This window comes from Stomoxys calcitrans, chromosome 2, assembly GCF_963082655.1.
Source record: "Stomoxys calcitrans chromosome 2, idStoCalc2.1, whole genome shotgun sequence".
NCBI classification, from domain to species: Eukaryota; Metazoa; Arthropoda; class Insecta; order Diptera; family Muscidae; genus Stomoxys; species Stomoxys calcitrans.
The window spans coordinates 97750249-97763620 of record NC_081553.1 but is presented as its reverse complement, the minus strand read 5'-3'; the positions used below and the strand labels follow the sequence as shown (position 1 = coordinate 97763620).

Here is a 13372-nt window from a genome sequence, read left to right as displayed (position 1 = left end):
GTCAGTTATCAACTGTTACTTTTAGCTTGGTTTAGAAAAAAAGTGTAAAAAAAGTATATTTGATTAAAGTTCATTCTAAGTTTTATTAAAAATGCATTTACTTTCTTTTAAAAAATCCGCAATTACTTTTTGGGCAACCCAATACATTTTTACTTTCCTTATAGTGTAGGGAATGAGAGACATAAAGTCTATAGGAGTAGTCTAAATGTTTATCTTCTCCCTTCACTAACCACTGAGGAAGTTATGGATATCAGACTTGAGATTGGTAAGTCATAGTATTTTCTGTCTTTCCTTTATATGGTACACGATTCAGAGATGCCGCCTTGAAACATAAAACTGCTGGTGAAACCAATTCTATAGGGATGCAGAACCTTCAGTTCAGATATTTACGAATTTTTAAACAGGAAATCGGCCGACCTTTATTACTGAATCGCATAGGAAATACTGGATGTTACCTTTGTGTCGGAGAACATAAGAAGACGAATAAATGGCTTTGAAGCCTTTCTCTTGTGCCTAGGTGAAAATCCTAGAGAAGTGATCCTTCTGCTAAATGGAAGTTTGGCGAATGGAGACAATATTCAGGTGCATATTCTATAGGACTGTCCTTCGTAGGCCTGAGAAGAAGGTAAAAACTCGTTAAAGTCTGCATATGCTGGCAAAAATTACCGCCATAATGGTCCACAAAACTATTTGGTATAAGGAATGGTCTCAGGAGACTCTTCTATAGGCCCAAAGCCATGAGGACACAACAGGACTAGGGAATTAAAACAAATAACGAATGGGGTTCTGCAAAGCCTCAAAAGATTCCAGCTTCCACACCTATTACGGTAGGGTTCATTTAGAAGTGAGAGAAGTTAGAGACAATGTCTAGTGTAGAAACACTAGAACTGCTCTCGTGGATACACATTTCTCGGGAAACTCCAAATAACAAGATGGCGCCGAAAGAGGTTTTCAATGGTATGCCTACGTATGTGAGTGTTGAGGAAATTGTGTTTGAACCAAGAATTCAAAAAATGTCGACTCCTTTTAAGGGCTAGGCCTTGGTAATATATTGGTTTGCCCAAAAAGTAATTGCGGATTTTTTAAAAGAAAGTAAATGCATTTTTAATAAAATTTAGAATGAACTTTAATCATATATACTTTTTTTTACACTTTTTCTCTAAAGCAAGCTAAAAGTAACAGCTGATAACTGACAGAAGAAAGAATGCAATTACAGAGTCACAAGCTGTGAAAAAATTTGTCAACGCCGACTATATGAAAAATCCGCAATTAGTTTTTGGGCAACCCAATATATCAGCGATCGGACTAAAGCTATATACGTTACACAGGCTGCCTGGCTTAGAGATATTTACATCGTATCGTACAGGGTATTTGGCAAGTCCTAGCGGTGTTTTGTGCAGGCACCTGCTGTGTTGGCCTTATCCCGCAGGGCTCTTAACCCTGGGTGAATATAATGCGTCTACCAACTACCCTCATGCATGACCGAAGCCAGCATGAGTACCAATTCGATGCCACGTTGTTTGCACGTTATCTCCCCCTTGGTTAGGAGCGAAGCATCATCTAAAACTCCTACCGATCTATGGGTTACGGCACCCGGTTACCTGCAGCACCAAACCGAGCATCGGTTCCAGGGGCTCCTAACTCCCGTGGTACCAGATTAAGGACTCTGGTACCATCTAAAACTCCTTCCGATCTATGGGTTACGGCACACGGTTACCTGCAACACCAAACCGAGCATCGAAATGCTCGGCCACAGCTACCAAGTTGCTCTCAACTTGGACCTCCCCATAGTCAGGCTGGAAGCGAAATTCCAGGGGCTCCTAACTCCCGTGGTACCAGATTAAGGACTCTGGTACCATCTAAAACTCCTACCGATCTATGGGTTACGGCACCCGGTTACCTGCAACACCAAACCGAGCATCGATATGCTCGGCCACAGCCACCAAGTTGCTTTCAACTTGGGCCTCCCAATAGTCAGGCTGGAAGGGAAATTCCAGGGGCTCCTAACTCCCGTGGTACCAGATTAAGGACTCTGGTACCATCTAAAACTCCTTCCGATCTATGGGTTACGGCACCCGGTTACCTGCAACACCAAACCGAGCATCGAAATGCTCGGCCACAGCCACCAAGTTGCTCTCAACTTGGACCTCCCCATAGTCAGGCTGGAAGCGAAATTCCAGGGGCTCCTAACTCCCATGGTACCAGATTAAGAACTCTGGTACCATCTAAAACTCCTTCCGATCTATGGGTTACGGCACCCGGTTACCTGCAACACCAAACCGAGCATCGAAATGCTCGGCAACAGCCACCAAGTTGCTCTCAACTTGGGCCTCCCCATAGTCAGGCTGGAACCGAAATTTCAGGGGCTCCTGACTCCCGTGGTAACAGATTAAGGAATCTGGTACCATCTAAAACTCCTTCCGATCTATGGGTTACGGCACCCGGTTACCTGCAACACCAAACCGAGCATCGAAATGCTCGGCTACAGCCACCAAGTTGCTCTCAACTTGGGCCTCCCCATAGTCAGACTAAAAGCGAAATTTCAGGGGCTACTGACTCCCGTGGTACCAGATTAAGGACTCTGGTCCTACCACGTAGTCCAACTACTCCCCGTTGAACTTAAAACAGTTCCAGGCTGGACACCTTGTGGGATGATGCAAGCACCATTCCGTAGCAACTCGTCATTCCAAAACCATCAGAAATTAGTTGACATAACCCAAGATAACTCAGCAAATCAGGAATGCCACCGGCATACATTCAGCTATTCGCAAGGATAGCAGCGTCACCATGGGGAAAGTTATCAAACCATCAGAACTTCTACACCCACACGAACAACTACTAAGACTTCAATGATACAGCAGCCTTCAACTCAACGACCTTTTCGATGCAGTCTTCTAACCACTCATCCATGCTTCGTCCCATCGCTTCAACCGTTCATCACCATCTAACCATCCAACCGCCTCTCTACAATTCTACTCCGAATATAAATCCGCCAAAAACAAATGGAAATTTTGCCCTTGAACTTTCCACTAAGAAACAGGGGCAAAATTCTCACATATCAATGAGTGATAAGATAAGGGGCCTTCTCTTTATAGCGGAGTCCGAAAGGCGTACCGCAGTGCGACACCTCTTTGGAGAGAAGTTTTACATGGCATAGCAGCTCACAACTATTGGCAGGATTAGGAGGGAAAAACCAACGCTGACAATTTTTTCTGTGGGTCTCGCCAGGATTCGAACCCAGTCGTTCAATCCACCGTGTCAGATCGTGGTAAGAGATTTTCATCTAATGGTCTCCGTGAGGCGCGTGAGGGAAGGTATTTGACACGAAATGTTACCTATTTCACTGTGGTCTATCTGCCAAACCGTAGCGCAGAGGTCAGCATGTCCGCCTATGACCCTGAAAGCCTGGGTTCGAATCCTGGCGAGACCATAAGAAAAAAAAGTCAGCGGTAGTTTTCCCCTCCTAATGCTGGCAACATTTGTGAGGTACTATGCCATGTTAAACTTCTCTCCAAAGAGGTGTCGCACTGCGGCACTCCGTTCGGACTCGGCTATAAAAAGGAGGTCCGCTATCTCATTATCACTCATTGATATGTGAGAAGTTTGTCCCTGTTCCTTAGTGGAATGTTCAGGGGAAAATTTGCAATTTGCAATATTTGTCAAACTAGAAATGGCACTTTAATTGGATGTGATAGAAAATTTGTTCTATTAACCGAACGTTCCGAGCGTTTCGATCTTCTGCACTTCTTTTGAAATCTGTGACACCAAGTTTCAAGATGTCTTTCACCACTTAGTCTTTATCGAGCTTTTGGCCGTTCCGGTTTGCCTGTACCACAGTGATCGCCTTCAAAAAACTTCTTCGTTTTAGATTCTTCACTCATTCTGACAGTAAGACCTAGCCAACGCAACCGGTGTATTTCAAAACTTTTAACTAACGTCGTCTGTTTGAGCTGTATATAGCTCGTGGTTCATATGACGCCAATACTCTTCTTCAATGCAAGCTGGTCCATACATTTTACCAAGACTCTTTTCCTCAATCACTTCAAACCCTGACTTGTCTGCTTTCACAAGTACACGCGCCTTGGAACCAAACAAAACCACGGCAAGTATCAGTGTCTTTTTATGGAGTCTGAGAAGCATATTTCAAGGTGTTACAAACAGAATGACAAATTAGTATTCCCCCATCCTATGGTGGAGGTTATAAAAATGCTTACTTCTCCTCCTCGGTAGCCCATTTTAGTTAGGGCTTAGCCACAACCAATATAAAATGTAGTGGCTTTCGCTAGTATGGTTCCCAAGTTCATCTATTGCAGTTCATCTCGAAATTCCTAAGTAAATTTTCTTAGATATAAAGAAATTTTAACTATGTACTAAAATTTTCAAACTTAAAATGGAATGTGAAGTGAAAAAAAAAGAATTTTTTTTGTTCTCGTTTTGTTTTCTGATGTACGTGTTGCGGCATTGTTTATTTTAAAGTTTCTTCCATTCCTTACTCCATCCCACCCCCTTGCTATCATTTTCTTCTTCTTTAGTAGTTACACAAAAATAACTTTGGAAAATAACTTTTCTTTACAGAACTACTAAATACAGCATAAAAGGAAAAAACTTAAGCCACCATTTGCCGGAAGTGAATACGTTCATCGTTGAATCCAACACAGCAGACATTGTTAAAAAGGGATCGCTACATTCTTTATTTGGCATTCCTTGGAGAGAGAGAGAAAAACTAAAACTTTTAGATTTTAAACGTTCATACCAAAGAAAATTGCGCTAGTAAGATAAATACCAAACTGCATAGTGGGAAACTTAGACTAGATTGAAAGATAGAAGAGAAACAGCGACAACAACAACAATGTATATCCCTCGAAATAGGCAAACTGCAAATGTAGCTGTAAGCCATATCCGGCCAAACAGGAAATGTTTTTCCTTGTACCAAATTTTCTTGGGCCTCCTGGTGCTTTTAGCCATCAGCACCCGACAGGCGGTATGCCGACCCAGTCATGAGGATGAATTGCTGCCGGCCCACTTTAATGTCGATGAGGAATATGGAGATGCCGATAATTTGGAGGTAAGCCGGTGAACCCCACTACCAGCCCTCTCCCCACTAATTCACCAATTTTCTTTTGAGTCCAAGAGGACAAATTAAAACTACAATAATTTTTTCTTCTTTCCTCTCTCTCTTCCTCTATCTTTCTCTCTCTCTCCCTCGTGTTTTCTTAACAAAATTGCAGATACATCATGTGAAGTTGGTTGATGGCATCATGGAAGAGGACCATCCCATTATTATGTACAAAGAGGATTTTGTCGATGAAGATTATGGTAAGAAATTCTTGGCCAACAAATTCCTTAAATACTTCAGTTTGATAACCCACCATTTAAGAAAGATAGGGGGAGGGTGCTTTTGGCATTTCGTCTTTCGATATGATTGGCGACCCTAGAAAACTGCAAAAAAAGCCAAATGGAAATTTTCTGAAAACGAAAATTCAAATTGAAAAATTTTTAAGAAAATAATGGCTAGAGATATTCTAATAACATTTTTTGAGTTTCGTGGAGAAAAGTGTGTTTTTAAAACGAATCATAAGTACTGCCCGAAAATTTTCACAAAAATACCCAAAATACCCATTTTGGGCAAAGATGGTTTCCAAATCGCCATTTTGTAGTTAATTGATTGCGGAGGCTACAAATTGAAGGCCACCGTAGCACAGAGGTTAGCATGTCCGCGAATGACGCTGAACGCCAGGGTTTGAAACCTGGCAAGAGCATTGGAAAAAAATTTCAGCGGTGGTTTTCCCCTCCTAGTGCTGGCAACATTTGTGAGGTACTATGACATTTAAAACTTCTCTCCAAAGAGGTGTCTCACAGCGGCAAGCCGTTCGGACTCGGCTATATTGATGTAGGTCGTTGGAGATTGCAAATGGGCCATATCGGTTCAGACTTAGATATAACTCCTATATAAACCGATCTCCCGATTTGACTTTCTAAGCCTTAATTTTTGTCCGATTTGGCTGAAATTTTGCACATAGTGTTTTGTTATGAATTCCAACAAATGTGCCAAATACGGTCCAAATCGGTTTATAACCTGCTATAGCTCCTATATAAACCCATCTCCCGATTTGGCTATTTGAGACCCTGGAAGCCGCAATTTTTGTCAGATTTAACTAAAATTTTGCATGTAGTGTTTTATTATAACTTCCAACAACTGTACCAAATACGGTCCAAATCGGTGTAAAACCTGATATAGCTCCCATATAAACCATTCTCCCGATTTGAATTCATGAGCCCCTGGAATCCTCAATTTTCATCCGATTTGGCTGAAATTTTGCATTTACTGTTTTGTTATGACTTTGAACAACTGTGCCAAGTACGGTCCAAATCGGTGTATAACCTGATATAGCTCCCATATAAACCGATTTCCCGATTTGACTTCTTGAGTCCTTGCAAGCCCCAATTTTTGTCTGATTTGGCGGAAACTTTTCATGTAGTGTTCAGCTATGACTTCAAAGAACTGTGCCTAGTACGGTGTAAATCGGCCTATAACCTGATATAGCTCCATATAAACCAATCTCCCGATTTGACTTCTTGAGTCCTTGCAAGCCGCGATTTCTGTCTATAACCTGATATAGCTCCCATATAAACCGATCTCCCGTTTTAACTTTAACTTAAGCCGCAATTTTTGCCTGATTTGGCGGAAATGTTGCATGTAGTGTACTGCTATGACTTCCAACAACTGTGCCTTGTACGATTCTAATGGGCCTATAACCTGATATAGCTCCCATATAAAGCGAACTCCCGATTTGAATTCGTTCCCATGGTGGTGGATTCCCATGGTGGTGGGTTCCCATGGTGGTGGGTTCCCATGGTGGTGGGTTCCCATGGTGGTGGGTTCCCATGATGGTGGGTTCCCATGGTGGTGGGTTCCCATGGTGTTGGGTTCCCATGGTAGTGGGTTCTCATGGTGGTGGGTTCCCATGGTGGTGAGTTCCCATGGTGGTGGGTTCCCATGGTGGTGGGTTCCCATGGTGGTGGGTTACCATGGTGGTGGGTTCCCATGATGGTGGGTTCCCACGGTTGTGGGTTCCCATGGTGGTGGGTTCCCATAGTGGTGGGTTCCCATGGTGGTGGTTTCTCATGGTAGTGGTTTCTCATGGTGGTGGGTTCCCATGGTGGTGGGTTCCCATGGTGGTGGGTTCCCATGGTGGTGGGTTCCCAGTGTGGTGGGTTCCCAAGATTCGGCACGGCCAAACTTAGCATGCTTTTACATGTTTCTAGTTTGGTTTAGAATTTATCCCACTGTGCGACAGGACACAAAGAGTCACCAGAATTTTGGAGCAATGCAGTTGATCGTGGGCTAATTTTCACAGACTTTATAGTAACGGATGTCTTGAGGAGAAAAGGTGTAACGTCAGCGACGAGGGAGAAGGGATGTAACGTAAGGACATTTCAACAATTTCAGAGATCATGTTGCCTTGGCATTGGTGGGGTGATAAAAACCCCACTTCTTCGCCACTGCAAACAATTACAGATACATATCCGGCATTTAACTCATACAGATAAAAACAGGAAGGGAAGGAAAGGCAAAAGTCGGACCGTTGCCGACTTTAGAATACCCTATACCTATCCTATAAGTATAATGTAGGAGCTATATCCAATTCTGAACCAATTTTAATGGACATTGGCGGATATTTTCAGATGGGTTTTTAAACAATCCGCATCGAATTTGCAGCAATTATGTTCAATTTGTAATAACTACTGTTGACAAATGACAACATTATTGCGAATTATCCAAAATCTGACGAACATATATATGGGAGCTATAGCTAAATCTGAACCGAGTTCGAGCAAACTGCTCAGATATTGGCAAGATAGGTCAAAAAATGCGCATGCAGTGGCTCTTAGAGGCGAAATCGGGTGATATACATGTACAACAGCTATAACCGATCTCTCTATTTTACTTCTTGACCCCCCAAAGGGCGCAATTCTTATTCGAATATATAATTTAATTGTGGTCCAAACCGGGCCATGTCTTGATATCGCTCTAATAGCAGAGCAAATCTTTTCTTATATCCTTTTTTGCCTAAGAAGAGATGCCGGGAAAAAAAACTCGACAAATGCGATCCATGGTGGAGGGTATATAAGAATAGGCCCGACCGAACTTTCCAACATCTGTGGAATATACACCCATCACCCATATACACCCATCTGCCGATTTAGCTTCTGTAACCCCTGAAAACCGCAATTGGTGTCAGAATTGGCTGAAATTTTGCCAGCAGTTTTCTGTTATGACTCCCAAACATGCGTTGTAAGAAAATTCAATATCGGTCCATAACCTGATATAGCTCCTATATAAACCAATTTCGCGTTTAGTCTTCTAAGGTTCCATGAAAGTTTCAATATTGGTTGATTTGGCAAAAGCTTTGTTCATAATTTAGCTTGACTAAGTAAATTCGCAAAAATTTTTAGTAGAATCCATGTTGGTGGTTTGCTAAGATTCTTCCCGGCCGAACTTTATACTTATTTAATTGTTGTTACTTAGTCCTGTCCCCTTTATTATTTCTTTCATTTTTATTCCCATTTAAGTTCCTGCCAAGAACACCACTAAACGTCCACGTAAATACAAGGATATTGCCCATCGTCGTCGCCATAGAACCACCCCCAGTCCAGACACTGAGAGTAACGAAGAATTTGGTGAAAAAAGTGAAAAAATCTATTTCGACTTCTTGCCCGAGACTCCTTTGATGGTTAACGAAAACGATGATGGGGTAAAACATCGTAGACTGCACATGAAATTGGTGCCGCTATCCGAGGAATTGAAGGAAGCTGAAGAAGCAGCAGCAGCAGATGCAGCTCACGATGCCAATGCCGAACCTTCCAAAGAAGAATTGCAAAAACGGCCTAAGAAATATCACCGTCGTGTGAGACGTGATACTACAGGGCAGTCCGGACATGTTTTGCGCAAGCGTAATCCCTTCTTTAGGCAAACCAGCCAAAATAGAGCCGATGGTCAGCAAGAGCACACAGTGCAGACTCATATTATTTACATCAAGTAGGTGTTTTCAATAACTTTTAATGTAAACTTTTTTCATATTGGCTTTAATTTTATTAAAGGCATGCCGTTCCCGGCAAGAAACACAATGGCCTAGATATACCTGTGACCAAGGCGCCCAGCAAAGGCGATGGAACACCCATTTCTTTTGACAATCGCATAGCTGCGGATGAAAATGATCGTGTAGTCGTCTCAGGTGGCAGTATGTTTGTAGCAATTTGTGATTGAACAACGATATTTAGTTACACATTTTCTGTTTGCAGCTTCTCGTCCCCGCACTACCAGAAGACCACCAGAGCAATCCATTTTCCGCGATCCCAGACCAGAGAACTACGATTTCAGTTTTATGGGTAAGTGGATTAGGTGTGAACATAAGACTCATTGACAGGGAAAGTAACTTTAAGGGAACGCAGGAAGGATTGACCATATTAGATATAGAATATCTGGCGGATAATTTGTAAAAGTAAACAAAAAAATAAGCTTTGAGTTTGGGATAATTTCTTGAAACTTGGCAAAAAGATGGATGATGGTACTTTTATTGACAATTCCAAAAAATGGTACTTTTATAACCTTTTTGTACCTTTTCTAAAAAATGGTACTTTTAGTTCAATTTCCCAATGGAAGGGATAGTTTTTGTACCACTCTCTAAAGCAAAGGGTAATTTAAGCACCATATCCAAAAGGAAAGGTTACTTTCAGTACCATTTTCCAAAGGAATGGGTACTTTTAGTACCATTTCCCAAGGGAAGGGTTACTTTTAGTACCATTTCCCAAGGGAAGGGTTACTTTTAGTACCAGTTCCCAAAGGAGAGGGAATTTTTAGTACCATTTCCCAAGTGAAGGGTTACTTTCAGTACCATTTCCCAAAGGAAAGTGTTCTTTAAGCACTATTTCCCGAAGGTAAGTGCAGATATAGCAACATTGTCTATAGGAAAAGGTAGTCTATCTTAGTACTATTTTATAAGGAAAGAGTAGTTGATGTACCATTTGATAAAAGAAAGGACAGCTTTAGTGACATTTCTCAAAGGCAAGGGAACCTTATGTACCATTTCCCAAGGAAAGTGTACTTTTGGTACCATTTCACAAAAAAAAGGGTAAATTTTAGTGCATTTCCCAAAGAAATGGGTACTTTTTAGTTTTAGTACCATTTCAAAAAAAAAGTAATTCTGATACACTTAAGTACCATTTCCGAAGGAAAGTGTACTTTTAGTACCATTTCACAAAAAAAGGGTAACTTTTAGTGCGTTTCCCAAAGAAATGGGTAATTTTTGGTTTTAGTACCATTTCAAAAAAAAAAAGGTAATTTTGATACACTTAAGTACCATTTTCCAAGGAAAGTGTACTTTTAGTACCATTTCACAAAAAAGGGTAACTATTAGTGCGTTTCCCAAAGAAAAGGGTACTTTTTGGTTTTAGTACCATTTCAAAAAAAAAAAGATAATTCTGATACACTTAAGTACCATTTTCCAAGGAAAGTGTACTTTTAGTACCATTTCACAAAAAAAAGGGTACCTTTCAGTGCGTTTTCCAAAGAAAAGGGTACTTTTTAGTTTAGTACCATTTAAAAAAAAAAGGTAATTCTGATACAGCTCATTCACGGTTACATTCCGATTTGCATCATCTTTGAAGAAATACGGTCCAATGATGCCACCAGCCCATAAACCTCACCAAACTTTGACTTTTGCTGGATGCATTCTGGCTGATATTCACTCTAAAATCGACAATTCTGCTTAGTTTCGTACTCATTGAGCTAAAAATGAGCTTCGCCGCTCAATTGAAGAAGAGCACGGTGAACTTCTTAAAAGAGCAAACAGTTTGATAACAAAATTTAATAATTTGCAAGCGTTGTTCGTTTGTAAGAAGACTCATGGTTAAATTATAGACCAAACTGAAGATATTTGACAGTGTAACAAATCACGAAACGTACGTGAGCTGTTTAAAACAGTGTTGTCAAAAAGATAATAGCTGAAAAATCACCCTTTAGTACCATTGCCTAAGGAAAAGGGTAGAAATAGTGTTTTTTTCCTAAAAAAAATATACTTTTAGTACCTTTTTGCAAAAGAAAGTGTAGTTTTAGTACCATTTAGGTAGTTTTAGTACAATTTTTCAAAAGAAAGTGTAGTTTTAGTACCATTTAGGTAGTTTTAGTACCATTTTCTTAAAGAAAGGGTAGTTTTGGTACCATTTCCCTAGGCAAAGGGTTGTTTTAGTATCATTTCCAAAAAAAACAGGGTAATGTTTGTAATATTAGTACCATTTCCGAAAGGATATTGTAGTACTAGTACCTCTTTCCAAATGAAAATGGTTACCATTTGTACTTTTACCAAAAATGTTAGTTTGAGTACAATTTTGTGTTAAATTTAGTACAGTTTCGATTCTTCAAACTGTCCTTTCATCTATCCTTCCACGTGCATTGCTTTGCATCCTTCCGCCCGTCCGTATGGCTGCTTCTCCTCTCTAAAATTAAGCTTGAAGACTTTTCCAATGACCTCCAAACCAAGTATGGTTCTAATCGGTTCAATAGCTGATATAACTCCCACATAGACCGACCTCTCGAATACACTTCATGAGCCTCTAGAGGGCGCAATTCTTATCTTAGCATATAATTATCCATTTTTAGTTTCTGCCCACAAAGGGAAACCATCCCAAGAACTTGACAAATGCGATTCATGGTGGAGGATATATAGAGTTAGGCCCAACAACCGAGCCAAGAATGTTTGAAATTTATCTCGGGTCTTGACTTCTAAATTCTCAAGAAGGGACAATTTTTATCTACAATAATTTGATAACAATTTTGCAATGATTTGTTTTGCCTTCACTTTCAACCATCCAAGAATGTTCAAAATTGGTTTATTATTAGGATATGAACCAATTTGTGCCATTCTTGGATCTAGCTTTCATATAAGCCGATCTCGCCTCTTATTTTCTTGAGCTAGATGCTCAATTCTTAAGAAATTTCTAATAAGGTGTTCTATTTGGACATTCAATAACTGTGCTATGAATGGCCTAAATCGGTTTAACGCAAGTCTTATCCAACTGAGCTAAATTTTGCATGATATGTTTGACTTTGGCTTCCCACAATCGTGCCAAGCATTGTCCAAATCGGTTCGTAACCACTACTTATTACTATGCAGCAGTACTTATTGATTTATTTCATCATAAAGCAGATGATGTCGGTAGGCTAGAGGATGCGTGCAAGACTACCAAACATGAGATCATGAGTTCAATAATACTCTGCGGCATCAAAGTTATTAAAATTTGTTATTAAGGGTAATAGTAGAGAGTGACAGAGGAAAACACAAGAGCAGCAGTAAAACAACCGAGCCAAAGCAGCACTAGCCGAACAAAGAAAACAAAAACACCACCACCCGAAGCAAAGCATTGTTGTTGTTGTTGTTATATGTTGGCTTGCAAAGAGTGCCTTTCAACAAGAAATTTGTACTTTGGTTCGTTGAGATTCAAAATAAATTGTTGCAGGAAAATTAACAACTTTCGTAGTTGTTTTTTCGACCAAAGTTGTTGTTTTTCAAAATTATTATTATCTGTGTATTTGACTTTACTTACTTACTTTAATTGACTACGACAGAATATTTGTTCCACTAGCCCAACGTAGAATAGCATTCCAAGCGCCTCGATCTTCTGCGCTCATTTGATAATCTCTGACACCAAGTTTCGAGATGTCTCCCACAACTCGATCTTTCCATCGGGCTTTTGGTCTTCCCGGTTTGCGTGTACCACCGTGTTTGCCTTCAAAAGATTTCTTTGCTGGAGCTTCTTCATCCATTCTGACAACATGACCTAACCAACGCAGCCGTTGTATTTTGATGCATGTAACTATGCTATCGTCGTCATACAGCTCATACAGCTCGTGGTTCATACGTCCCCTATATTCTCCGTTAACGCAAACTGGTCCACATATGTAACGAAGAATCTTTCTCTCAAATAATCCAAGCACTGCCTCATCTGCTTTCACAAGTACCCATGCTTCAGAACCATATAACAGCACGGGTAGTATCAGTGTCTTGTATAGTGTAAGCTTCGTCTGTCGAAAGGTGGCCTTGTGGCCTACACTGCTTACTTAGTCCAAAGTAGCATCTGTTTGCCAGTATTATTCTTCGCTTTATCTCAAAACTGGTGTCATTCGTTTCGGTTACGGCGGTGCCGAGGTAGATAAAGTTACTGACTGTATCAAAGTTGTGGTTCCCAACTTTCTCCCTTTTCTATACCTACTCGGTTGTGCAAGGCTTTTTGGAAGTTGAAACCATCCATTTCGTCTTATCTCCATTTACTGCCAGACCCATTTGCACTGACTCTCTTTCGATTTTTGCAAAGG

The 13372-nt window shown here is 40.7% G+C and overlaps 2 protein-coding genes across 6 annotated transcripts in view; one reads left to right on the top strand and one right to left on the bottom strand.

Annotated features, from left to right (window-relative positions):
* LOC106084993 (putative uncharacterized protein DDB_G0288537) overlaps window positions 1-13372 on the bottom strand; it is a 298030-nt gene that overhangs the window by 240307 nt on the left and 44351 nt on the right. The window lies entirely within an intron of this gene.
* LOC106084998 (uncharacterized) overlaps window positions 1-13372 on the top strand; it is a 221585-nt gene that overhangs the window by 206015 nt on the left and 2198 nt on the right. For all 5 annotated transcript variants that reach the window (XM_059362134.1, XM_059362131.1, XM_059362133.1 and 2 more), the window contains 5 exons: window positions 4576-5065; window positions 5229-5316; window positions 8575-9040; window positions 9103-9242; window positions 9304-9390. In XM_059362134.1, coding sequence (XP_059218117.1) covers window positions 4850-5065; window positions 5229-5316; window positions 8575-9040; window positions 9103-9242; window positions 9304-9390 — 997 coding nt within the window. In that variant the 5' untranslated portion in view covers window positions 4576-4849. The remainder of the gene's footprint in view (window positions 1-4575; window positions 5066-5228; window positions 5317-8574; window positions 9041-9102; window positions 9243-9303; window positions 9391-13372) is intronic.